The sequence below is a fragment of the Pseudovirgaria hyperparasitica genome, assembly GCF_010093815.1.
Source record: "Pseudovirgaria hyperparasitica strain CBS 121739 unplaced genomic scaffold EJ05scaffold_5, whole genome shotgun sequence".
In the NCBI taxonomy this organism is placed as follows: Eukaryota; Fungi; Ascomycota; class Dothideomycetes; order Acrospermales; family Acrospermaceae; genus Pseudovirgaria; species Pseudovirgaria hyperparasitica.
Genome location: NW_022985553.1, coordinates 209,924 through 233,963, shown reverse-complemented (window position 1 = coordinate 233,963; position 24,040 = coordinate 209,924). Strand labels below are relative to the sequence as shown.

The following is a 24,040-nucleotide window of genomic DNA, read 5'->3' as shown; positions in this document are numbered from 1 at the left end:
ATGTGTCCTTCACCCAAAATTTTGGAGCGGCTTGTTCACTTGCGCCATCGTTTCGAACCACCAAAGCACAATAGAGTCATAATTAAGTCACTGAAGACATCCTAGTATTGTTCGTGCTCTGAATAGACTTTGAGCAGAACTGAGCTCGCCTCCCTTTTGAGTCGACTTGCACGCAGAATCTCGATTCACTTTGTTATGGACCACTTTTCAATACTTTCAGGCCCCGCTTCCCATATATACAATCTGCTCGTAGTCTATTCAGCAGTGGGACATGTCGTCAGATACGGCGTTAGAGCCAATCAGAGCGTTGAATGCAGTCGGCGACCACTCGACTATACCCGGTCAATTGACGTTTTATATAGCATATTCAGCGTTCCTAAGACAACAATAGATTTCTGTAGACCATTGTAATGCCTTAGAAACAGTAGTATATAACTTCAAGATCCTCCAGTATTTTCTTGTTCTTTGGCCACCTTTTGAATTCATATCCATCTACATTTCCACATCATCAACACCTTCAAAACCGCTCTCTCCATCAAGCGCTGGTCGCTTCCATTTCTTCTCAAACCCTCATTCTCCATATAGCCAGCAGGGCTTTTCCTCATTTCACCACCACCGCCATGTTGTCTCCTCGCTCCGAGGCGTTCAACCACGCCTTCAATGAGGGACTCCCGAAGACACCGCTGGACGGTTTCTTCGGCGTCCCTCCGCCGGATTTCCCCTCGACCACCCCAACTCTTCCGCCAACCCAGGTCCCTGGGTTCTGGTTATTTATCTTCCCCGGGGAGTATCACCCCTCAATCCCCGCGGGCAAGGGTCGGTTTTTTCCGTACCCAGTAGAGGATCCGGCGGTTCTGGGCGCCGACGACGACCTCTTCCCAGGGTCTCCACTGCTGGTCGGTGGATTCTCTGAGGAAGGGGACCTGGAATCACCCCCTGCCTCCCCAACAACGCCGACTTCTCCCCTCCTCACAACGTTTGCTCCTGGCAGCTGTCCTCGCGGCGCCAAAATCTCCTCAGATGGAACCATCCATCTGCCGGCCAGCGAGGATGACGGTGGGCAGTTTCCCATCTATGACTGCACCGCCGTCTTGGCTGCCAGGAGCGCAAGACTCGATTTCGGCATTGGGAGCCGGAGCTGGACGGCGGCGGAGAACAAGGCCTGCGTGACGGCGATGATCCGCAGTGTCAACGCCAACAATCTCCGCCGTCGTCAGGGATTGGAGGATGCGGTCTCGCGGGACCAGATGTGGGAGAGAGCCTCGGCCTTTCTGGCCAAGAAGAGTTTCTCGCGGTCGCCGGCGGCGGTCAAGAATCAGTGGAACCGCGAGTTGCGATTCCGTTCCAATGTCGAGGAACGTGAGTCCACTCGCGGTGGTGGGATGGCGACGTCGCAACAGTCTAGACGCTCCCATCCTGCCTCCACTGTTTCTCCCGTCGTCACCGCTCGCAAGTCTCTGGTGGTCAAGCTACGGATGCCGAAGGCTCCACCAGCACGTACTGCTGTTCTTCCTGAGGCGCCGGTCGTCAAGAGGGGTCGAAAGCGCCGTGTGGTGGAGTCTGAGGCGGAGGAGGAGGAGGATGCCGACATGGCATATGTTAGGAAGGTTCATGCGGAGCTGAACAACTTCCGTTCGCAGAAGCGGACTCGAAGGGCCTAAAGGGCCAGATTTGCTGTTGCCTGTGAGAGGGAGCTGGGGTCATCTCGTATTGAAAAACTGTATACTTGTTTACTAGCTGTCTTCTCTTGATTTCTCCTCGCGATAGATACCCCAGATTAGATGTACGGTATTTCTACCAGAAATACTATCGGTCCGTAATGGTCATACATTGATCATTCCTGACACAACTTCCTGTGATGGTGATTGTATGTGCTTGCTCAAACATGGTATCAGTGAACAAGCCATCATGATTAGCCTTTGATCAGCACATCGTTTGACCAATCCCCATTAGAGAATGTATTCATTTTCTCACGATATAGCTTTTGTTCTATAGTAGAGTAGTGCTCTTTCGTGTATATTAATGTAGCTATGAAGACCTTTTTCGCTATATCCAACAGTAAGCAAAGAAGTTTTTTCCAGACAGTACATCAAGAAAACCAGTATCAAACTTCGAGAAACTTATTCCATGTCAATATCGAGGAGCACACATGTGTTCTCTACCAAAATCTACAGCAGTAACACGTAGTTTAGAAGCCTGAATACCACGTATTCTTTTCCACTTATGGCAGTCCAACGTGCAGTAACACCATACATTCAACAGATCGAGTAGAGCATATCACAAATCAATCCAGACTTGGCATCCTAACTGTAGTCTAGCTTTAGACTAATCACTCTTTCCTACTTCGTACCCATCCTCGGAATTGAGGGTAGGAAACCTTACTGCTGCAACGATGGAGTAAGCAATTTGAGTCTTTTGAATCACATATAGTGGCGTATATAAGTACTTAACGCGCCTATCTAAAAGCTCGATTAGACACACGTATGGCATAGAAATCGACCAGTCGACCACACACATAGCTCCAACGATACTGCGTAAGTTGCAAAATCAAGGAAAGGTCGATGCAACATGTCATCTTAGATCCATGTTGTGGGTTGTCAAGAAGGGAATAGGGTTGATGACGTATATACCAAAGCTATACGTTGAGATTCCCATCTAGCTTTAAAGTACTGCACTACTCCCTTTGACCCGACAGATGTCATCGTGCAGTGAGATGCTAGATTCATGCTACATCATAGCGTCTCTGAATCATATGTCCAATATTACAGTAAGACAGTTGACCACAGATCATACTGGCAGAGATTTCGTCCGTCGAGCTTCTGCCGACTGAGACTATATGGTATGTTAGTAGTCTTGCGCATCTGAGGTATAAGAGAGATTTACCTAACCTAAAATTTGGTTGCACACATGCTGCTGCAAGCTAGGAGACAGATGAATGGCACTTTGATGTGGTATCCTATCCCACGATTCGAATCGAAGGCCCTATCGCGGCCCCTTTCAGACTGTTCAGAGAAACATGTTTCTAGACGATCTGTTAATGATTTTACCTTTAAAATGGATGCCTCTTCTGTCAGATCCGTGGAATCCTCAGAAGTTACACGACTGCTATAGCCCTGAAAATGTCGTTCTGGCAGGAGGCATTTACTGCAATTCTTTTTCTGTTCTACAACTGCTGAAGCGGATTTTATCGACACTAATGGTGGTGCATCATAAGACGAGCGCCAGGCGGCCCAACGTGCGGAGTGACAGCTTCTTTGCCTGATGATGTATTTCGTAAAGATACGACCCGAGCTGGGAAATCCCGGTCCTGAAATAGTGTGTAGAGTGCCCGGGCTGTGTTCTCAATATCGTTGTCATTGACAGTCCTGTAATAATGGAAACGAATGTCAAGATACCCGTTTTCAAGATCCTGATGTTGGCCTCAAGTTTTATTTAGGATATCAGCGTTAAGCGGTGCAATCCAAAGGCGATATTTGAAACGAGTATGCCGGGTCGAAAGATTAGGTTGCTGGTTTTTTGATAGGGTCTCTGAGCCCTGGATACTCTGTAGTGGATGTTGTGAGGTAAAGATTTCCTTCTCGGCTCTGTAACCCTTTACAGCTTTGATGAGGGCGGCCGTGAAGGGCGCTGAACCAGGAAGTGCAGCAGTTTCTCCAGCCCCGCAAGCTGCCATGTATTCGAACGACCGCGCAGCACGACCGTGAGCAAGACTTCCAGGCTCACAACAGTCGAAGATAACGAGAATGTCCGAAGCAAGTCCTCTCAACGATTGTTCCATACTGTTCCCAGTCATACTGTGAGGTACTAGCTCTTCGACCACTCCACGTTTCGCTGTTCTGCTATCGTATTAGCATTACATTGGTAGCGTGTAATATAGGTAAGGATGTATACCCAGTCATCCTCAGCTTCTCATTGAAGTAATTGGCACGCCCAGCGTAATATACGATCAACAAAGAGTTCTTGAGGTTGTGGTTGTGTGCGAACTCGGCAATGCAGTAGTTGATTTGGGTTTGTGGAGTATGAGAGTCGACATTGAGTCGCTTTAGTACAACAACGAAGCCGTAATCTTCTCTCGAAGACGCTATGTAGTTGTTGGACTTTGCGCTTGCGTTAGCATACTTATGTTGAATTGAGTATAGTCGGACCTCCCCCTTGACATTGGGGTCATCTTGCTCATCATCCCACGTCAATAGGAGTACGGAGACCTTATCATGTCAAGTTGGTTCGGACTTGGAGCTCCTGTCAAAAAGCTCGCGCTGGCGTTCTAATTCGGGCTTAGATCTGAGCCCGGGTAAGTTCTGAGTTATATTTCCCGGGGAGCTCGTACCTTTGGTAGATAGAGTATGTATTTTTATAATCATGTCGTATTATACCAGAGTAGTCTTTGAAAGAAAAAGCTATGGTATGAAGCGGGACATAACATGAAAATTGTGCTTTCAATATTGACAATCAGGCTTTCAGATGAGAACCCTGCGTAGCCATAGCCTCGTGCCACAGCCTTGTACGATTCGCTTAAGATGGGCAACAGCATTCTATTCTAGCGTGCTGGAGCATTCAATTGGTTCGACTAGACATTGTGAGCTGGCATACACAAGGGACAATATCCACCTATCATATACGAACCACCATTCAGCTAGCCTGCGGGGCCAATCTGTATTCCAAATGTATAACTGAAGCTACTAGAATATTTAAGGATCCCCAGATCTGAGCCATCGAACAAGTTTCCTTATCAGCCTGCAAATTCAACCTTTTCCAGCGCTGAAACGAGTACCACATATACACATATAGCGACCAGATAGTGATTGCGCAAGGCTGACGTGCAATATCATGTCTCAACTTCAACCTAATGTTGGATCGGATCAAGACAGCACCCGTAAAGAGAAGTGTCCATCGGTAAGCTCAAGTAAAGCCCTCAAGAAGTCGAAGCACTGATTAAAGCTCCCTTTGTAGCCTGATGGGAGGTCCGCGATCAGACAAGGTATCCCTGAAATGGTCAGTGTCCCGCCACACAGCCTCATTGTTGCGCATAGTGACAAGGGTCTTGAGCAAACAATGCAGGATTGGCATGATTCAGAAGGTCATCATACTTGCTGACATTATTAATGACAGCACAAGCAAGCCATATATGAAAACGATCGAGTGTGGTTAAAGATAAAACGGACTGCAGGCAGGTACCTCGATGTCCTTGCAATCGTCAAAGAAAAACGCCTGGTGGTCGGCAGTTCGATCCTGCACGAGTACCAACTCAAGTATGACAATGAAAAGATAGTCAGGATAGATGGACAGGAGTGGTTTGCTGAAGATGACATTAAGCCAGCATTGGAGCAGGTTTTTATTTACACCTAAGAGGCGGTTGGAGGCGGTGGCGTGCCCAGACAGAGCTATGTATTAGGCACCCTCATTCCTCATAGAAGGACCGGTGAGTGGTGTACATTACTTATTATGCTGAGGCTTCCCCAATGGAATCAAAATTTTCAGAGTTTCAAATCTATCCTTCGGAAAACCTGATCCAAATTTCGACGTACAAATCATGGCACTCCTTAACGACAATGAAAAGAAACCTGGAGAGGAGGGTACGTGTATCCATTCCAGTGCATCAACAACGCCAACCTGACCGATAATGATGGATATGTCTACAGATGCAGACGGCGATTCTGAAAGCCCGACACCTGAGAACGACGTGGTCAATGTCTATCCCTCTAAAGGTAGGGTATTGGAAATTTGGAATCGTCTTCGATGGCTCGTATTGACTGGATTATAGCGAGTAGGTCCGCTATACACTCTGGGCTAGTCGGCCTTATCCGATCATGGCTCGCGAAGCCCTACAACCCTGGGCCGAAACCGATCATCAACAAACGTAAGGGGAGGACATTGTGTAGATGGCATTATTCAGCTTACTAAAAGAAATTTCTCAGTGAATGAATACCCTAGAGGATATCCACATTTAGCGGCTTTTCTGGACAGCCACGAAAATTTCATGATCTATCGCCGCTTTGGCTATCTCCAGGCCAGGTTGATTCTTCGAAAACAAGATGAGCTTCGTGAACTCGAAGACGAGCTCAAAGACATTGACACCGAAGTTGCTATGAATCATAAGGAGCGACTGACCACTCGCATGTGGGATTCAGTGGAGCAGAAGAAGTTGATGAAAAAAATTGAGTCAAATTTCCGCTCATATGGTAAGTCGCTTCGTAGTACGGGTATACAAATCTGACGTATATAGCGAGTTTACTTCAGTCTGCACAAGCGATGAATGGATTTACTCGCCCAAAGCCAGCTGACTATAATAGTGTTAGTAACTATATACAGAACAGGAGACCTCTTTGGCATGGCGAGGACGAGTGGATTCTCCATCAGGAAGACATGGTCACCCTCCGTGCTGCGAGAGGCCTCGCATGGCTGGACAGCCTGGTCGAGGGACTCATCCGGACGTTTGCATGTGGACTGCTCCAGGTAGGTGGACTTATACGCTTCCGAAATATGATCTAAGCGTCGCAGAAAATATTCACATCGAAAGACACAGAGACAAAATTCGAGGACTGTAAAGACTGGGCAAACAACGAGCATGCGTACGACCGTAAAGATGAGACATATTACACCTCCAGACGGATTACCAATTTTTCCAATGGCATCCTAGTGATGTTAATTCTGATTCTGCCAATCGTTCCAATCTCCATCATGTATTATATGATCAGAGAAGTGTGAGCCTAGTTGAGATACTAGGCATTTAACGAAGTGGAGAGAAGAGGTATAGTCAGACGTCTGTCTATTAGTCCAGGATAATGCGTCCAATAGATAATCATGTCACACAAATTTTGAGGGGGCGGAATTGTCACCTGAGAAAGTAGTGCTAGTTATTGTATGCTCAGAAAGATCTTGATGGTGTGGCCTCATATTAAAAGTCGTATTCGTCGTCAATATGTATGTGCAGAGAAAGTGTATACCAAGGTCATATCCATCTCGGCGTTCGGTCATCCCATGGACTAGCAGTTCCCCTTTGCGCTGATGTATTCCTCACCTCCTCCTCTCTGAGTCTTCCCACTGGCGACCCACTTGATACAGGCGATGGATCTACCGGAGAGTAAGTTCCAAATGTCGGGCTCCTTGTCTGGTATTCCCTCGATGAACGCCCTACAGCCTGTGGGCTTCGCGACGGATGATCCATCTCTCGAGATGGGCCTGCGCGAACCGGGCTCCATGATGAGGCATCTCTCGGCGATCCTGTTACTGGAGGGCTCCGGGAGTGCATTTTAATGTTGTCTCGCGATGAGCCGACTGTCGCCGAGCTTCGTGAAGGACCTGCACGCGGCGATCTGGAGGTTGGGGGACTTCGAGAAGAGTGCAGGTCCATATTATCTCTCGATGTCCTCGTATCTGCCACACTGCTGCTTGTGCGGCTCCGCGTTTGGACATCTTGCGACGAGCGCCCTGCATGAGGAGACGCGTGGTAAAGCGAACTCGATGCAGGCGATACTTGACCTTCAAGAGATTGTTTGATCAAACGTGCTTCTTTCGGTATGTAGATATGTGAAGCTGTAGCACTTAGCTCCGGCCGGGCTTGTGTCACAGCTGTAGAGCCACTAGACATAGACCCCTTGTTTGGGTGTCTATAACGCGAGTCTAGTTCCAAGGGCACTCGCTCTGTCTTCGAAGTGAGACTTTCTCTCCCCCTATTGAAACCTATATTCTCGTGCCTAGCTATTTCTGTTTGATGGGTACTAGTGATAGTTAGGAGATCTTTCTCCGCCTGCTTTTGAATATCTCGAACGTGTCTTTTCTCTCTCCACAACAGAAAAGCGAGTGTCGTAATTGCGATTAGCAGAGGTATGCCCACACCGATTCCCACTCCAGCCATTTCCACTGCTGAGAAGCCCGTATTTGGTATTTCGGACGAAGTCTCCAAAGGACTTGGAGTTGTTGATGCGATCAAGGCCTGTAATTGTGCCGGTCTGAAGTCGAACTCATCATTTCCGTTGACGATCACAACATTGTTCTCATTACAGGTCGAGTTGATGCCACACGTGTATCGGCCCATTGGATCCGCGTCACAACCGTGTAGCACTGCTATGCCTCCAGGCTGCCAATCTATAGAGTGTTGATTAGCTTCGTACTCTAGTCTCTCACGCTTTGAACAAGCCTTACCCCTACAGAAGGCCGGACACGCTACATCGCCCCAGCTCTGATCGGTACACGAAGCCCGGATTACAATACCAGCATTGTAACAGGCACCACTCTTCAAACACACCGAATTTTGCGGACAACATACTGACTCTCCTCCGTCAGGTTTATTGCAAGGAACATGGTCCGGTGGTTGTGTCTTCCCGTCCGGATACCAACATCTCTGGGAGTCGTCCTGAGCAGCACCACACAGAGCCAATACCAACACCAGTGCAACTCGTATGAGAAACCCTCTATACATTACAAATGAGAATAGTACTGAGATCGAAAGTAAAGCTCAAAACTTTCTAACTGGGACACAAGGGTTATAAGGACTAACGTCGCACCTACAACGAATGGGAGTTCATGAGCCGAGCCACGCTCGCCGCAACGATAAGAGAAAGGGACAACAATCTCCCTCTCTATTGACCCTGACCATGCAGCAATGCTCCACACGGCAACTTGGGTGCCATGCTCTGCGCATGTATCGGCGGCAATGGAAGAGGCTCTGGGTGCAACGGGCACTAAGCACGCAGGCATTACTAGGCGACACGCAAAAGTCGCATCTAGTTTTCCAGATTGTGGGTCCAACACACACAGCCGCGTGTGAGAGGCTTAGGGGAGATGATCGTACACTTATCCGCTGCGAGATGTCTAGGGTCGAATGTTGGTAAAAATAACGTGGTCTGGCGATCCCTCGCACGCGCTGAGCATGTGAAGCCTTTGTGGAGCCACACACTACTGTGGGCTGACTAGTCTTGTTTAGGAAGTGAGTAACAACACTGTGTCGCTCAGTTTCGACGTCGGATTATCCTCGATGCAACATTGTGCGCACTCTATAAATTCCAATCGCCTCCTCAGTTGGAATTCTCGAACAATGCTAAGATACTAGATCTACTCGCGAACACTCGACCTTGACCCAGCCCCAGATGTTTCGAAGCGCCCCCAACATACTTGTCTCTCGCCACAATCCTCCAACCCGCTACCTGTCTTCCAAACCATGCGTGAACTGTTAGCTTTCTTGCAAACGTCTCAGACACGCAATACGGCAAATTTTCTATTTTCTGGTATGCCGTAGTTTTAGCATTCAGAGTGTTGTCTGTTTATCAGTTGGATACTCATTACATGCCACTACATGCGAATCAAGGACGAGACCTGAGTTCGAGTTTGATTACAGCACAGGAAATATGGCCGAATCACAAGTCTTGGACTGACTCGCCTGGCCTGCTGATGAACCCTTTAGAACGGCGAGCAGTGAGGAGGCTGAGAATGCGAGGCGTGTGGGGGCGAGGAATTGCCATTTGCCGCTCGACGCTTACTATGCCTCGAAGCAAAAGCGCAAGCTTAGCCGTAAAGGGAAAGGTAAAGAGTGTTCAAACAATGTTGTTCATTGAGCTGACTTTGTAGAAATCTTTCGTGTCTATGCCCGGCTAATGCCAGCAGGCGGGAGACGACAGTCAGTATGTGTATCTACTCAGTCTAATACATTATTTATCCTTGTTCTCATTCCCACCTTTATTCCTCTCACCCAACCCTTCCGGCCCCTGACCCCATGGTCCAGCCTTCTTACCCCATTTCACAGTTCCCCAGACATGCGTCCACCCGATCTTAGGAGGTGGATCTGGGTGTGTCCTGAATGGGCTCGCACTGTGACCTCCAGCTCCAAACAGGGCTTCATCCTTCTCATCAGGTTCTCTGGTACCAGTAGTCCCCTCCTCTGCTGACATATAACTTTTCGCCAGTTCGCTCTGCGCTTGCCGAATATCTTCTTGGGAGACCTCCCAGCGTCGAACCTCTTTCGACAGCGGCTTCCACCAACCTTCTTCCTGCCTGGCCCACCAGTTGGCGCCGCACATCTCCCACAGCCTACTTCGTGCACGCTTGAAGGCAAAGCGTTCATCCTCCCCAGTGAAGGCAGTTGACTGAGAGAAATCGGGTCCTGGACGCGAATTATCATAGTCACGCTCATCTGTGAAGGTCCCAGACACGTCTCTCCTGATCTTGTTCGGTGGGTCATCTTCCAGAGCATCCTCCGCGAGTGCATTATCGCGCTGGCTGTAGGCGTAATCAGATCGGCTTGCAGCATCGTAGCTAGACACGTTTGGTCGAAACGGCTCAGTGACGTCTTGATACGCCTCCGAGAAAGTTTCGGCGTAGACGGCATCCTCTTTCACTGAGTCATCGCCATCCTGTGAAGCTTGACCTGAGATTCTGGTTTCAGGGAAAAATAAATCGTCAGGTCCGGCAGCAGCACTAACGAGTAGCTTGCAGCGAGCTTCATATAAGGCATCCAATAGAGTGATGAACCGTCGTGCTTCATTCTTCTGTTGCAGGCTGAGTATCGGCACGTCTGTAAGGATCACTGTGTCGTACGTTGATGCCAGAGTGATGTAATCCGCTGGGCCGAGTCTCGTTGTGCAAAGCTCCTCAAATGTCCATGAACATGTTCGATTATGCTGACGTGGTACAAACACGTCACGTCCGTAGACACGCATTGATCCTGTGGACCAGATCGTATCTTTATCGTTATATCTAGCGAGGTTCTGTGCTATTTCGAAGTCTTGTGCCCATGCCATCATGGCATCTGGCGAATCGGTTGACGTAGGCTTCACGAAGTAGAATTTTGGTGATGTTGCTGACATTGACGGAATATCATCATGCTCTGATTCTGCAAGCCCTCCGATACTACCAGAAGTGTGGCCTGCTACCAAGTCGTCCAGCTCTTCTAGTGAGGTCACTGCTGATGTGGTTGCTACCACTTCTGCTCTCCTATAGTCATTTGCTCCTTCCATCTCCCATACTTCACAACGCGCTTTCAAGATATCCAAGAAAGATCCAAACTCGCTATCTTTCAGGGATGGAGTTGAGCTCCTCCTCAGTCCTAGGCGACGACCTATTGATTCGAAACGCGTAGGCGGAGCAGCGAATTCTACCCCTGAAGCGTTTGCCAGCTCTTCGGGCATTCGATTACTTGTCGCAACGAGTACCCCACCAAGATGGAAGAAACTCGTCATAAGGCTTGCCATTATCTTTGAAGCAGCCCTGTCTGGTAATTGAAACTCGTCCAAGAACAGAACGGGCGAGGTCTCTATCAGGTCTCGCGCCAACCACATCAAGGAATGGTCGTCCTCTACCAGAACTGGGCTTCGAGCTGATCTAAGCCGGCGTAACTCTTCCATCTTTGCGATAGTCTCCAGCATGAACGTGTTGAAGTGCCACCGTCGTTTCTTACGTGTTGGTAGACAGTCAGCGAATAGGTCGATCAGCATGCTCTTTCCAGTGCCAACTTCGCCGTGAAGCATGAGACCTTTTGGTGAGTCGATGTGCAAAGCTGCTTCCTGGCTGGTCATCGTCCGTGTAAGTGCCAAAGAGTCACGCTGTTCCTTTCTCTCCAGGAAAGTCCTCCACGCTGACTTGGACGGCTTTGGAGGCTTTGGAGCTCGGACGTCTGGATCGTGACCATTATGACCATTCTCCCTATCGACCACGCGACTCAAGCGATCAAGTCGCTGTCGATATGCTACAGTTGGTTCATAGTCTTTCAGTCTATCATATAGCTTCTGTAGATGCACAGCTAGAGACGAGAGACATCATTATCACATATGACGCCACCGCAAAAGTGAGACATACCTAGGCGATATTGTGCAGGATCCGGCCTAATCTTCTGAGTTGAAACAAGAGCTCTATATAAAACAAGAGGATTCGTTATGGCTACCCCGGTAGTAGCTACATTTGGAGGCATTGATAATTGTTGTCTTGCAGATCGATCGCATACAGTCGCAAGTCAATGATGTCGTCGACCTCGGCCCGCGAGGTTGGAGCGTGCTGATTGGCTGACAACCGAAGACATACTAAACTCGAGCTGCTATGTCTCGACTAAGTTATGAAAACATGAATAAAGGTGGTAGTACATGTATATTTCTTTCTTGAGTCTGGCGCCGTTCCAACATGCTACCTCAGTATATGTAAACCAAGAATAGATCATAAGTCCCTTTCTGCAACCATGCAGAAGAGCGCCTGATCTGGGATCTTCTAGTCTGAACAGACGGGTATGCTTACACACTTCGTCTATCTCTTGCTATGGATATGCTTGAGCCAATGTCCTGTGAGGCTGCCCATGATAACGGAGGATCAACGTTGTCGTTCCAGGTGGAATTCATTCTGATGAATCGTGTAGGTCGATACCCGAATCGTTGAAAATGACAAGGATGAGCTGGTCCAGTAGTAGTATTCATAGTTTGGTCGTTCATCCGAACGAATCATTATCGACCTCATAGACTCTGCAGCCCTGGTGCCCATGCCTCTCCAATACGCTTCACTTCATTAATGAAACGTTTACTCGTGATCTGGGTCGATCCAGCCCTCTGTTCTGCATTCGCTGTCAATGGCGAGTGCTCATCCGGATCGTAGAATGGATTCCTTAGCAGTCCGATATACGCTGATTGCAATGCTCGGAAAGCCTACACAAAGCACGTGAGTCAAGAGCATATCCAGACACGACTAAAGAGAGGACGAACAGGTTTGAGATCAGCATCTCTCAGACCGGCCGCGATAACACTCCTACTATCACTTGATGTTGCAGGCCGACCCTCGAGGTCGACGACGATGACAAATTTGACGCCCGTGTTGGTGAGCCAGCCATACATTGCGAGGCGCTCGTCAACGGCCTGGAGTAGACCGAAGTCCTGGTCGGCAGTCTTCTGTGGAAGACGAGCTTCGAATATGTCGAGACATGATGAGAGAAGAAAGGAGAACTCAAGAGGAGCTCGGTGATCTGGTGGAAACAGAGAGATATGGAGGGGGTTGTTCTTGAAGGGTATTAGCGAAGTCACAGCTTCATCTAATTCCATGTATTTCAAACCTGTTTTCCAATGATGCCTATACATGCCACAGCTGGTGCCCGTGTCGCCATTCTTATCTCATTTATCTGGTAGGTCTAGGTATTACCAAGCAGCTTCCAACTATCATTCTTCTAAGGAGAGCAGGGAGGGTGGGCGCGCTAGACTTGCGGCGACCAATCACAGCGCAGCAGCTTTCGATGACAACCACAACCTCACCTCACCCACGGCCAAGAGCATCAAAACCACTGTCAACCGCCACTCTCCACTCCACCACCGCATCGCTCTCCACGACCTCGGAATTGCTCGACAGAATCCGCCATGTTGTCGACAACCCGGTCTGCCGCCTCAATGGCGTTGCGAGGTGCGTTCTAATCGTGCTTTCCCGTCCTGCAATACAATCCCAGACTAGAAACAGACCAGCTAACAAGAAACGTAATTGCAGTCAAGCCGTCAACCGCTCTCCTCCCATACCGCGCAGGCTCCGTAGCTTGCATCTCAAGCTCGTCGAAAAAATCTGGCGCAACTGAGGCATACCAGAAACCGGGCCTCGTGCCCAATGGCCCAGCGCCCCCATTGCCGATGAAAAAAGAGAGGAGAGAGGTCCCTCTGCCCAGCCAGGAGGGCAAGAAGGGCGCCATGCAATACGCCCTGTACGTCCTCCGTATCCTGCTCACACACACACACACACACGCAACCGCCACGCGCGCATCAACAGAACATGGTAAATCGAAACAGGCTAACACATAGCTTTCCAGCACAACCCTCGACCAAATCGCCAACTGGGCGCGCCAAGGCTCGCTCTGGCCGATGACCTTCGGACTCGCCTGCTGCGCCGTCGAGATGATGCACCTCTCCACGCCTCGTTACGACCAGGACCGCCTCGGCATCATCTTCCGCGCCTCGCCGCGCCAGTCCGACGTCATGATTGTCGCCGGCACACTCACGAACAAGATGGCCCCCGCGCTGCGCCAGGTATACGACCAGATGCCGGACCCGCGATGGGTGATATCGATGGGCTCGTGTGCGAACGGCGGCGGGTACTACCACTACAGTTATAGCGTCACGAGGGGCTGCGATCGCATCGTGCCCGTGGATATCTATGTGCCGGGCTGTCCGCCGACGAGCGAGGCGCTGATGTATGGTATCTTTCAGCTGCAGAAAAAAATGAGGCATACGAAGATTACGCGTATGTGGTATAGGAAGTAGATTGGGGGCGTTTGAGGCGCTGGTGTGGGAATGTGAGGCTGGTGCTCGAGTGATGATGGCCTTTGGCATGCATGGCCTTTCATATGTATAAATCATAGCTATCATTGCACGGACAGGCATGTTGCCAATCCAAAATCACTACTGTTGTACATATCTTGATATATCTTTGTTGACAGTGTGGCCCTGACTGCTGACCCGGCAACTCCGCAGCCGGTTGAACAATAGGTGCAAGGCAACTCTGTGTCGTGGGAAAGATGGGATACGGAATAAGACTTTAGTAAATCGGACGGATCCAAGCTCGAGACTCAGACTAACAACGAACCCATAATACCTTGACTATGTCTAACATCACATCACATGTGTTAATAGCATACTTAGTTCAGCCCGATGATATTTCCCGGGAGTATCTGGGCAATCTGTCCTTGTCACGGCTGATTAGAGGTTGACAAAAATGATAGAGCTTCATGATCATGCTGTCAGACACATTCACGAGAAATTTCGGAGATAAGAGATGGTGTGGAGCTTGACGTAGATGGATATAATCATCGAGTACTGCACCCGGGTATTTCGAATACTTTTTAATACCTCTGACCCCGTCCCTAACCAGATGCAATGAACCATGCCGCAGCGACAGGTTGAACCCTTCCACGGGCTTGTACGGACACCATGCTCGTTCCCTCTCGCACCAGTCAAGATATGTCTTTAGCATTCTTCCTCGAGCGTAGTTCCTCTACGAATCCTCGACGACGACGGTGTGTAGGCCCTTGGGGTTCTTGACGTTCACGGCTTGGACGTAACTGTAGAGCTTCTCCTTGGCACCCTCCTCGTCGTTACGCTTCCGCGAGATGCGCACGCGCAGTCTGAAAGGGACACCCTTGACACCGGATTCCCACACCTTCTTGTTGAGCAGGGGGTCAAGGCGGACGTCCTTGGTACCCTATGATACCGGTCAGTTGTATTCGAGCACAAAACCCTTTCATTGCTAATAGAGGTCTCTAGCACAAAGCTAGCCCCACCCCGCGCACCGTCTATGGACTATGCGTTCAGAAGAATAAGATGATAAAGACATACCATAGCTTGAGTAGCAAACTCCCGGATCTCTTTGATCGCACGAGGCGCTCTTTTCTTGAAGCTTACGCCGTGAACCTGTATGATACCGTTCAGTCTTCCGCCCAATGCCAACGAGCACATGGTGCCGCGTTCGCCATTTCTGGACTTCACCAAACTAAACGTACCCGCTTGTGTAGGTGGATCGTGTACTCGCGTGCTACGACGTCGGCAATGGCGCTACGCTGCGTCTTGCCCTTGGGCTTGCTGGTCTTGGTGGAGGTGGACATTGCTGTAGTGAGAGAAAACTATTAGTTGAGTTGTGCGATAACGATTGACCAGCGTGATCGCAAGGGTCTGGGGAAATGATGTTAGATAGGGAACGCAACTTACCGGTAGAGTTGACGTGCAATGCGCTGTTGGTTAGTCGTGCAGTCGAAATTCGTGGGATTGGAGGTAGGGTGGTGATTTCATTGTGGGTGAGATAGCGCAGCTCGGTTAAAGGCTTGGCGTAGAACCGGCTCTATCACGTGATGCGAGGGATACATGGAAGAGTAATAAACGAAATGTTCAAACTAGTTCTGCAGTACTAATTACTATGATAATATAATAGTTCAAAAACGACCCGTTTAAATTGAATACTGAATATATGTACAACATATTACGAAGATAGAATGGGCCAAATGCCGAAAATGATAATACGCCTACCCAATGATTCGTCTACGATGATGCAAAACCCATAAGTATGTATACACATGGCACTACGCGTGCCACGGTATCTGATCTAATTCATCAAGTGGCTGTCCATCATCCTCGTCATCGTCATCTTCATCATCATCTCTGTTACCTCGCGACTGGTCTTCATCACTAGTATCATCCCCATCGTCATCATCCTCGTCAGACTCGCCCCCAGACGATAGGAAGCGTCCATCAGAGCCCCAGAAGTCGACACCGTTCTCTCCGTCAATGACGTCTTCGCTGGTCCACGCAGATCGCATACCCTCCAATGAACGTTCGGGAACGTTTAGATAATTGCCAATAGGCGAAAGCGATCGGCTTACCCGCTGAAGCATTTCGTACGGTGATAGTCTCAGCTGCTCTAGTGCTAACGCTGCAGTACTGGGCCGTCGCTCGTTGACTTGATCACTATGAAAGTACGAACCAGAACCAATCAAGGGTGGTCGACGCGGAGGGGATTCTGGTGCTGACCGAACGATCTCTTGATTCCGTAGCTCCTCTAAGCCTGCTGAGGTTGCTTGGTCGACCTCGACGGATTGACCGCCATCTTCGTCCACAAAGAGTTGCATTTCGTTTGTATTGTACGAATCGCACGTGTTGCATTTATTGCCCAGCCAATGATACTTTACGTTGGACTTAGCAGAGCAATCGTTGCATTGAATATTCACCCTTGTCTTATCGAACTGCGGCGGCATCGGCTGGCTTTCTATATCGTGCGTAAGCTTCCGCCATGAGAGTTCCATGTTGATGACACTCTTCTTGCAAAATGGGCATTTGTAGGCTACATCAAGATAGTCTTTGTAGCAGCCTTTGTGCATATAGTGCCCGCAAGGCATTGAGGCGACGTCAGCAGAGGAATTGAAGAGATATTCGCCACAAATGGGACAGTCGCATTCGGTTGCTCTCTCGATGCATCGATGGGAGTCAGCGTGTCCGATAGAGATACAGACATTGCATTTCTGGCATCCAAGTTAGACTCGTAGTGCCCCAGATTCAAGGGCTTTGACTCACCTTGCAATGAACATAGTCCTTCCCTATGCCCTCACCGACTCGGCATATTCCACAGTCAAGACAGTGATAGATCTTCTTACTCGTATCATCATCCCAAAGTTTGCATATGTCGCAATAATACCAAGCAGCACATCGTCCACAAGCTCTACAGTAGCCGCTTGCAGGTTGCGGAGTTTGACAGAGGACGCACAGCATATGTTCTGTCTTCCGGCGATCCAAGGCATGTTTCTCCACCTCATCATGGCAGTGACGACAAGGGTACCATTTCCGACAGTCATAACACTGGACTTTGACATTTCGTTTGTAATGTTTGCAACCAAAACACGGCCCGTCATCATCGCTGTCCTCGCTGTGTGGCTCCTCCGTCTCGCCTACCCTGGCTCCTCCTGATTCAATAGGCCGGTACGACGGTTCTAGATCAGCCGCACATATATTATAAGGGTCATCTGACTTTAGCGATACAGATGAAACTGGTGAAATGGAAGCAGAAGCGGCCGTATCTGGTTGTGAAAGTGTGGAGTTTGGCGTGTAGGGTCGCTCTGGAGAAGCAATATTAGGGGGAGAGTTTGGACGTAATGTTTCTAGATGCGCAACTGCATAACCTTCTGTCATGATAGTATGCATTTTTCTTGCTTTCTCCTCGACAGATATGTCCATCTCTCTTATCTCGTGTATCCTGCGCCGCAGTATTCGCATGCCGTCATCTGCTGGCAGCGATGTTGACATAGTCAATGCTACGGAGTCGTCAGACGTTCCAGAGGAACCTGCTCTTGCCCGTGACTGATCTTCGTCCATCCTGATCGTAGCTAACCCTGCACTTGTATTGTGTAGGTGTCCCGGGCTTGTAGTCAGAGCTGCAGTATCGTCGACGATGTCATATGGAACTCTGTGTAACTCTCTCGGGACCAATGGAGACTGTCTGGGAGAGGAGATGCGAGCTGAGCGACGTGTCTGGTGATTTTCTTCAATATGGGTCTCGATAATCGTCGAATCCTGTAATTGTCCGACCGGAGCCGTTACGGAGCGCTGGACTGTCGGCTGCCTACGTCTCTGCGTATCGGGTGTGGAAAGGATGGAAGAGACGTGATCGAACTGGATGTATCCTGCTCTTGCAGTCTGTGTGTGGTTCTGGGGTGTATGCCCGCTTTCTCTTGGTTCTACAGCATTCTGGGTGAGGGGAGAGGCGTTCGCATGTGATTGTGATGCGGTGTGAGGGCGAGGGCGTTCGTCGATGGAAGGAACTCCTGAAAACCGCCGCGCGTGGCGCACTACTGGCTCAATGAGAAAAGAGGATATATAGGTACTCATGAAAATCTGATCGTACAAGGAATACTTGTAAGGAAGATTCAGCCGGGCATTGTAGTGTTCTTGCATGGATGTGGAGGCAAACCGGCGAGGTTACTATTAGCTGCAGAGCCCTGACGTACTCTGGCAGGGAACGTGCGGGGTCTCCGGACCCTTCGTAGAACTAATAGTCTTACAACCCTACCAATGCAACGGATGATACAGAGGCCAGTAATATATATATTCTGAACTCATTTATTGTTTCATTATTTGTATCTTGACTACAGACAAGCTACCGCAGTAATTAGACATATCAGTCTCGCGGGAGTCTGAATACGTATATGATACAGCTCTTCAATCGTCCAGCGCGCGGTTTGGCGCTCCACCCACTAAATATCGCAATGCTTTTGAGTAGACTTCTGTCTCCATGAAAATGGTGGTGCACCGCAGCACCAGGCCATTGTCCCGATGAAATATATTATACAAGAAGGAAATGAGGTATCAAGAATAACATCATAGATAAAACACCTGATTTTCTCCCAGTCCTTGGAATCGCAATATGGTCATGATCGTGAGAAATGGAATGGTATAAGACGCCATGTTACCCGGGTGTGGAAATGATGTGCTCCGTATGCGCCTTTGCAATATTAAAACCCAAGGAAAATGAAGCGAAGGTGCTGTGTTGGTTTTAGGTGGCCTTCTCTTTAGTCACAGAAGTCGAGAAGGAGAAAGCGCCCATGAAATCAAACTTCTTGTCGACGCTGGTAGGAGATGTCGTGCTCGACAAACTGTCTTGAGCTGCGAAATTTGGAATGCCTGCTTGACGCGGCTCTAAGAGCAACGACCTGCGGTAGTAATTTTGTACGTTTGCCTGGTCACTCGTTCGAACGCGTTGTATCTGCGCCTCGAGCCAGTCCTGCATCTCTGGCACGGGCGTTAGGTTATAAGGTACCTGCAATCGTTGCAGTTGACCAATGATTTTTGCTGTGCGGATGTGCTTGTCAAAGTTGATAACAGAAACGCTCTGACGACGACCGTCGTTTGGCAATTGACGAGTGGTCTGGTTTCCAACGTCAACGAACGTAAGGTCAGTCAAGTATATGCCAACAAAGGGTATACATGGAGCCTCGTGGTTCTGAAGTCTCTGGCGCAAGATAGCGTAGTTTCTACCAACGTCGACGATCTTTTTGAGCTCTTCGAGGCGGGTCTTATTCTTTTGCGACACCAGTTCCCACGTTCGCTTGAGCCGGAGAACCATGGATGAGTTCAAGGAACAGATTATTGCCATTAACGAGTCATAGTTATTGAGCTCCAAGCACTTCATCGAAATCTTGACCCACTTCTTAATGATGAGTGCCCTTTTCTTAGCATCTTCGAGACTGAGGATTGAGTCTGCCACCAAGTTGGCAAGATCAGTCGATAGAGTGGACATTGCCCTAACGTTGGGCGCTTTCTCGCCATTCTTCTTTGTCCATTTGGATGATAAAAGCTCCTCGGGCTGAATAGCACAGAACGTGCTTGATTCAATGATGGTGAACTGCCTAGCAAGTTCGAGCGGATCGAGGTCCATTATACTGAGCGGTGCTCCAAGACGTGCATTCTTCAGGGCAACCATTTGGCTTTTAGACACGATAGGAGTAGGGGCATCCTTTTCGGACCCAGCGTAAATTGAGCTCGATGTACTGGTTTTGCCCACATGAGACAATAGTTGCGCGCCACTCGAGGTGGCATGGAAAGCTGCCACCTTACCAGCGAGCTCAGCTAGGCGTCGACCGGCGGCTGGCAGTGAGACTTGGAGCTTGTCCATTGCAAATTCAACGATGTTATCAAGGACAATAGTGTCGGAGTCGCTTTGCCAGTGGCTTTCAAGCCATCCTTTGAAGACATTGAAGATTCGCAGCCGTACCGGTAGGCCCAGTTCAGAGCTGTCGCCAACGTAATCAAACCGTTGCATCAGCGAGTTTGCAAACTCGAGAGGAGTTGTAAAGAGCCGGAATGTGAGGTAGAAGGTGTTCACAAACATCGGGTCCGGGGTTGAATCGTGAAGAGTAAGCTGTTCGACCAGAGCCGCAAGGGAGCCTCCGGAAATGTGACCATCCTTATTATACACAAGCTCGTGTACAAAGGTCGTTTCAAGAAGTTTATCCTCAACCATCGAGCATTCCTCGCTTCCAAATCCAACCTCGGAAGGAAAGCTTTCGAAGCTTGTCATTGGGCGGGGTTGCTGTTCAGGGGTGGTGGCTCGAGTCGAGGCATGGGAGACTATGCTAGCATTGTCGCCACGCAGACTGTTTGGATAAGTGCTGCAGGAATCGGTGACCGAAGCAATGACACTGCCAGTGCGGAAAGATTTACCAAAGAAACGCTGAAATGGCAAGACTGGGCTTTGAGACATGGCACTATCCGTTGGGCTGACCAACTCAGGCTGAGAAACTTCGGCGGGTGCAAGTTTGGAGGATGTAGGGATAGACTCCGTCGTTATGGAATCAGAGTTAGATGCTCGGAAAGAGAGTGCCACCGGGCTCTCCACGATCTCAATCTGAGTGTTTCTATCAAGGGATACAGGTGGCAATGAAGGAGGCTCCGGGAGAGACTTAGTTTCATTTTTTTCCGGCAGGGAAAGAATTTGCTTCGATGAAGTTGAGGGTCGCTCTGGTAAAGGCTTCTCTGGAGGCGGATGCGATGTATTGAGGGGTTCATCGCATAGTTGCGGTGGCTGTGTGGTCGCGTGGTCGAGGTTTTGGAGAATAGCAGTAGCGAGATCCTGTGTGGAATATTCGAAATCGAAATCGCCAATGATTTCGATCACACATCTTGAACTCGTGACGCATTCTCCAGCAGCACGGACACAATCGGTGGCGGCTGCGACGAGCTGTTTTCCCTGGTCAGGAGTAAAGAAGTCGTCACCATTGTCCTCATCGCACGTATTGAACAATGCTCTGGTCGCCTTCACTAGTTCTACTAGTTGTGACCGCATATTGGTCTTGGCGAGATAAAGGGACACAGTTTGTTGTCTGTCTCGTTCCCAAACAGCGTCCACAACAGCGAGGAGTTCTTCACAGGCGAGTACGGATTGTTGTGTTGTCTGCAACAGCTCCGCAGCAGAGCGCGATTGTAAGTGTATCCCAATGAAAGACCCAATGAAACCAAGGAAGGAATCGTGGGCCTGGCACAAACGTTCAGAAGCGAGATTACCATTCCGTACACCAGATAATTTGTTGTTATACGACACGCGGTGTGATGTTGACCATCGATTGGATGGCGGTGAAGTCGTAAGTGGCGTTACAGACGTTGGGGTCCTGATGTGAACAGGTGTCGGTGTTGTTGATGCGGTTGCAGGTGGTTGATGACTGATATGAGTTTGTTCTGCAATGTTAGAGGTGCCAGGTTGTTGTGCCAGAGCAACAGCTGTTGATGTGGCGGGGTCGGGGAATATTTCGTTCGGTGGTGTCAAAGGCCGTTGTATGCAGGTAGGCTCCTGGACTTGATTTCCAGGGCTAACGGCATCGTTTGTCCATAAGTCCAGAAACCTCACAGCGCGAGCGACGAGTTTAAGAGCCTTGAAGACAAGGTCGTCGAGCATGTCGTAGATGGTGTTGTCGGCGACGCCATCAAGCAAAAGTGCTTGTAGCTTCTTGGCGGTCTTTACTAGGGTTGACAAATCTCCGAGAAGACCCTTTCGGAATTTTCGGAGTCCCTCGTGTGACTGCACGAGTAGATCATCTCTTGTCAAGCATTGCGAGGTTTCCTGTTTACTGTTAGAAGTTGCAATCAGAATTGTGGACCCACGAACTCACCAGCAAGAAGCGGACGCCTCCAATCATGCCTCTAACATAATCTTGCTTTGCAAATGCCGTCAAATCACCATTCTCGCCCACTCTGACCAGATCCCAGAGATGTGTAAGGGACGTTAACAGCTTTTGCATTTGTGAGGGGTCATAAACTTCGCAGTAGTTTGTTGGTAGCCAGCCTCTCGAACCATCTGCGACCAATGTACCATCAGCCCAGCCATTCGGATGGATAGAGTGAACCAGAATCACATCTCCTTGGTTGATGGGGACGGTGATGGACGACTCGTCTCCAGCAGAACTGACCGTGGTACTTGGATGGAAATGGTAAAAGGCTCGAATATAGTTGTGGAAAACGGGTGTCAATTCTAGCGAGGGATGGACGTGTTCGCGTGATGTTCGTGGAGTTAATGGCGGCGATATTTGACTCTGTGATCTTAAGGAAGGAGATCGGCAGGACTTTCCGCTTGATTGAAGGGTATATCGTGATGCAGAGCTCCTAGTCCTCGAATGGTCCCTCCCTTTGTTGATTATGAGTGGTCCTACAATTGCGCTTGTCCTGGTCATGTCGTTGGACGTAGCCATCTCGTAGTCCATGATGGAATAGCCCTTCCAGTGCGCACCGTACTCCAATTTCAAATAAAACTCTCGAGTATTTGGTCGTTAGCGGGAGGCAGGCTGAGGACAAATCGGTGAGATCGATCCTCGCATAACATTAATCCCACCTCTTTCTCCCAAGTGATGGCAAAAGCTGTTTCCCGTTTGTTTCGTTCCAGAGTGCGCCAAAGCTGCCAGACACGTCGAGCGGCGTGAATGTGTAAGCTTAAGAATACACCGGCGGTGGGGCCTTGAATCCGGTAGCATGCAGGAGCCAGAGCTGGACAGATCTATGACGACAGATGACACTGTAATCTGTATACGACAGCTGTTTGAGGGCACCAACGTGGGAAAGGTGGTTATCCGTTGGCCAGCCAGATGGTCACACAGATGTGACGTGATTAGGATGATTGGATCAGACAGTGGTGCAAGCGAAACAAGTCAATGGTTCGGAGTGCTGAGCTGCGGACGGGATGAGGTCCCTTGGTGAGTGCGTAGGTATGAAGGAGAAGAAGCCAGACGCCAGTGCTGTGTTGATATAGCAGCGCAGACCCTTTTGACAACACACAGGAAAAAGTTAAGCGACAGGCATGTACATGAAGCAGCAGAAAGAGAGAGGCCCGATGCGATGGAAAGCGACCGGATTGATTTGCAGACAGAGTGAGACAGGTACAACGACCGAGCCAAGGGAACTGAAGATGCTTGCAGAGAAGGATAAGTGGGGTGGGAATAGTGGAGGAGAAGAGGGTATAGAAGAGGCAAGAGCAGATGCAGCTCAATTGATGAACGGAACAACAAGATGCTTGATGTTATCCGGGTGCAGCAGATCAGTATGGAGAAACCAAACAGAATCGCCTTTCAACTGGGACGACGCGGGCATGAGGGTGAGTATAATAAAGCAAGGGTGGTGGTTGCATTCGTGATGGTCATAGTATGGAAGTAGTAGTAATAGGCAGTTTTCTCTTGTTGACAAGGGGAGCACGACCAACGGCGTGCAGGGCCCACACTATGCACTCTGCGACCGACAAGCCTAGGATGCATCTTACCTACTAGGCTAGGTAGGCTGCCCGCTAGCTTTAGTGAGAGCGCGGGCCCATTGGCTGTGCACGATGCCTGTTGGTGGTGGTGGTGATAGTGGGAATGTGGTGGTTAGTGGTGGTAGACTGACTGGTAGACTGGTGGTGGTGGTGGTGGAGGCTGGGTGGTCAGGGCTAGTAAAAGCCCCTAGATTCGAAAGATTGGGGACTACACACTAGTATTGGGCCGTTGGCGTGGAATGGATCTCTTTTCAGTGGGGTCAAAGGGGGGGAGGGGTTAAGCTCGTGCACTGTACCTGACTCTTGGGTCGAGCCGAGCCCATCCCCAATCCCG

At 49.4% G+C, this 24,040-nt stretch overlaps 10 protein-coding genes across 10 annotated transcripts; 3 read left to right on the top strand and 7 right to left on the bottom strand.

Moving 5' to 3' along the window:
* Positions 1-620: 620 nt before the first annotated feature.
* Positions 621-1,856, top strand: EJ05DRAFT_536808 (uncharacterized protein; the record flags this gene model as incomplete). The annotated part of the gene is made up of 1 exon (XM_033749338.1): positions 621-1,856. One exon carries the CDS (start codon positions 621-623, stop codon positions 1,659-1,661), a length of 1,041 nt encoding a protein of 346 aa, XP_033601959.1. The 3' UTR covers positions 1,662-1,856.
* A 1,565-nt stretch (positions 1,857-3,421) lies between these two features.
* Positions 3,422-4,168, bottom strand: EJ05DRAFT_498718 (uncharacterized protein; the record flags this gene model as incomplete). The annotated part of the gene is made up of 3 exons (XM_033746726.1): positions 3,422-3,836; positions 3,892-4,104; positions 4,146-4,168. 3 exons carry the CDS (start codon positions 4,166-4,168, stop codon positions 3,422-3,424), a joined length of 651 nt encoding a protein of 216 aa, XP_033601958.1.
* A 1,270-nt stretch (positions 4,169-5,438) lies between these two features.
* EJ05DRAFT_300449 (uncharacterized protein) lies at positions 5,439-6,827 on the top strand. Its single transcript, XM_033740596.1, has 6 exons — positions 5,439-5,573; positions 5,640-5,705; positions 5,762-5,857; positions 5,916-6,179; positions 6,224-6,453; positions 6,499-6,827. Exons 1-6 carry the CDS (start codon positions 5,531-5,533, stop codon positions 6,703-6,705), a joined length of 906 nt encoding a protein of 301 aa, XP_033601957.1. The 5' UTR covers positions 5,439-5,530; the 3' UTR covers positions 6,706-6,827.
* Positions 6,828-6,949: 122 nt separating this feature from the next.
* On the bottom strand, positions 6,950-8,697 carry EJ05DRAFT_484453 (uncharacterized protein; the record flags this gene model as incomplete). Its single annotated transcript, XM_033745346.1, has 3 exons — positions 6,950-8,077; positions 8,267-8,436; positions 8,505-8,697. 3 exons carry the CDS (start codon positions 8,695-8,697, stop codon positions 6,950-6,952), a joined length of 1,491 nt encoding a protein of 496 aa, XP_033601956.1.
* A 907-nt stretch (positions 8,698-9,604) lies between these two features.
* EJ05DRAFT_300378 (uncharacterized protein) lies at positions 9,605-12,163 on the bottom strand. The gene is made up of 2 exons (XM_033740595.1): positions 11,788-12,163; positions 9,605-11,731 (listed from the first exon to the last, which is right to left on the bottom strand). Exons 1-2 carry the CDS (start codon positions 11,897-11,899, stop codon positions 9,645-9,647), a joined length of 2,199 nt encoding a protein of 732 aa, XP_033601955.1. The 5' UTR covers positions 11,900-12,163; the 3' UTR covers positions 9,605-9,644.
* A 265-nt stretch (positions 12,164-12,428) lies between these two features.
* On the bottom strand, positions 12,429-13,069 carry EJ05DRAFT_498713 (Sedlin; the record flags this gene model as incomplete). Its single annotated transcript, XM_033746725.1, has 3 exons — positions 12,429-12,617; positions 12,675-12,965; positions 13,019-13,069. 3 exons carry the CDS (start codon positions 13,067-13,069, stop codon positions 12,429-12,431), a joined length of 531 nt encoding a protein of 176 aa, XP_033601954.1.
* EJ05DRAFT_474613 (NADH-quinone oxidoreductase) lies at positions 13,040-14,473 on the top strand. The gene is made up of 3 exons (XM_033743632.1): positions 13,040-13,359; positions 13,441-13,648; positions 13,754-14,473. The coding sequence occupies exons 1-3, from the start codon at positions 13,347-13,349 to the stop codon at positions 14,202-14,204; spliced, it is 672 nt and encodes a 223-aa protein (XP_033601953.1). The 5' UTR covers positions 13,040-13,346; the 3' UTR covers positions 14,205-14,473.
* A 416-nt stretch (positions 14,474-14,889) lies between these two features.
* On the bottom strand, positions 14,890-15,544 carry EJ05DRAFT_474611 (60S ribosomal protein L31). The gene is made up of 2 exons (XM_033743631.1): positions 15,276-15,544; positions 14,890-15,141 (listed from the first exon to the last, which is right to left on the bottom strand). The coding sequence occupies exons 1-2, from the start codon at positions 15,276-15,278 to the stop codon at positions 14,935-14,937; spliced, it is 210 nt and encodes a 69-aa protein (XP_033601952.1). The 5' UTR covers positions 15,279-15,544; the 3' UTR covers positions 14,890-14,934.
* A 1,035-nt stretch (positions 15,545-16,579) lies between these two features.
* Positions 16,580-17,612, bottom strand: EJ05DRAFT_437085 (zf-CHY-domain-containing protein; the record flags this gene model as incomplete). The annotated part of the gene is made up of 2 exons (XM_033741772.1): positions 16,580-16,948; positions 17,001-17,612. Coding segments are annotated over 2 exons (981 nt in total), but the record flags the coding sequence as incomplete, so codon positions are not given.
* A 1,360-nt stretch (positions 17,613-18,972) lies between these two features.
* Positions 18,973-22,639, bottom strand: EJ05DRAFT_437025 (ras GEF; the record flags this gene model as incomplete). Its single annotated transcript, XM_033741770.1, has 2 exons — positions 18,973-22,032; positions 22,082-22,639. The coding sequence occupies 2 exons, from the start codon at positions 22,637-22,639 to the stop codon at positions 18,973-18,975; spliced, it is 3,618 nt and encodes a 1,205-aa protein (XP_033601950.1).
* Between the last annotated feature and the right edge of the window lie 1,401 nt (positions 22,640-24,040).

Excerpts from the sequence above, each read along its gene's own strand:
- EJ05DRAFT_300449 (XM_033740596.1), top strand. The coding sequence starts at position 5,531 with ATGGCACTCCTTAACGACAATGAAAAGAAACCTGGAGAGGAGG. Across the intron at positions 5,574-5,639 it reads AAAGAAACCTGGAGAGGAGG|ATGCAGACGGCGATTCTGAA; the intron begins GTACGTGTATCC and ends ATATGTCTACAG. Across the intron at positions 5,858-5,915 it reads GAAACCGATCATCAACAAAC|TGAATGAATACCCTAGAGGA; the intron begins GTAAGGGGAGGA and ends GAAATTTCTCAG.
- EJ05DRAFT_300378 (XM_033740595.1), bottom strand. The coding sequence starts at position 11,899 with ATGCCTCCAAATGTAGCTACTACCGGGGTAGCCATAACGAATCCTCTT. Across the intron at positions 11,732-11,787 it reads TCCTGCACAATATCGCCTAG|CTGTGCATCTACAGAAGCTA; the intron begins GTATGTCTCACT and ends TCTCGTCTCTAG.
- EJ05DRAFT_474613 (XM_033743632.1), top strand. Across the intron at positions 13,649-13,753 it reads GGCGCCATGCAATACGCCCT|CACAACCCTCGACCAAATCG; the intron begins GTACGTCCTCCG and ends ATAGCTTTCCAG.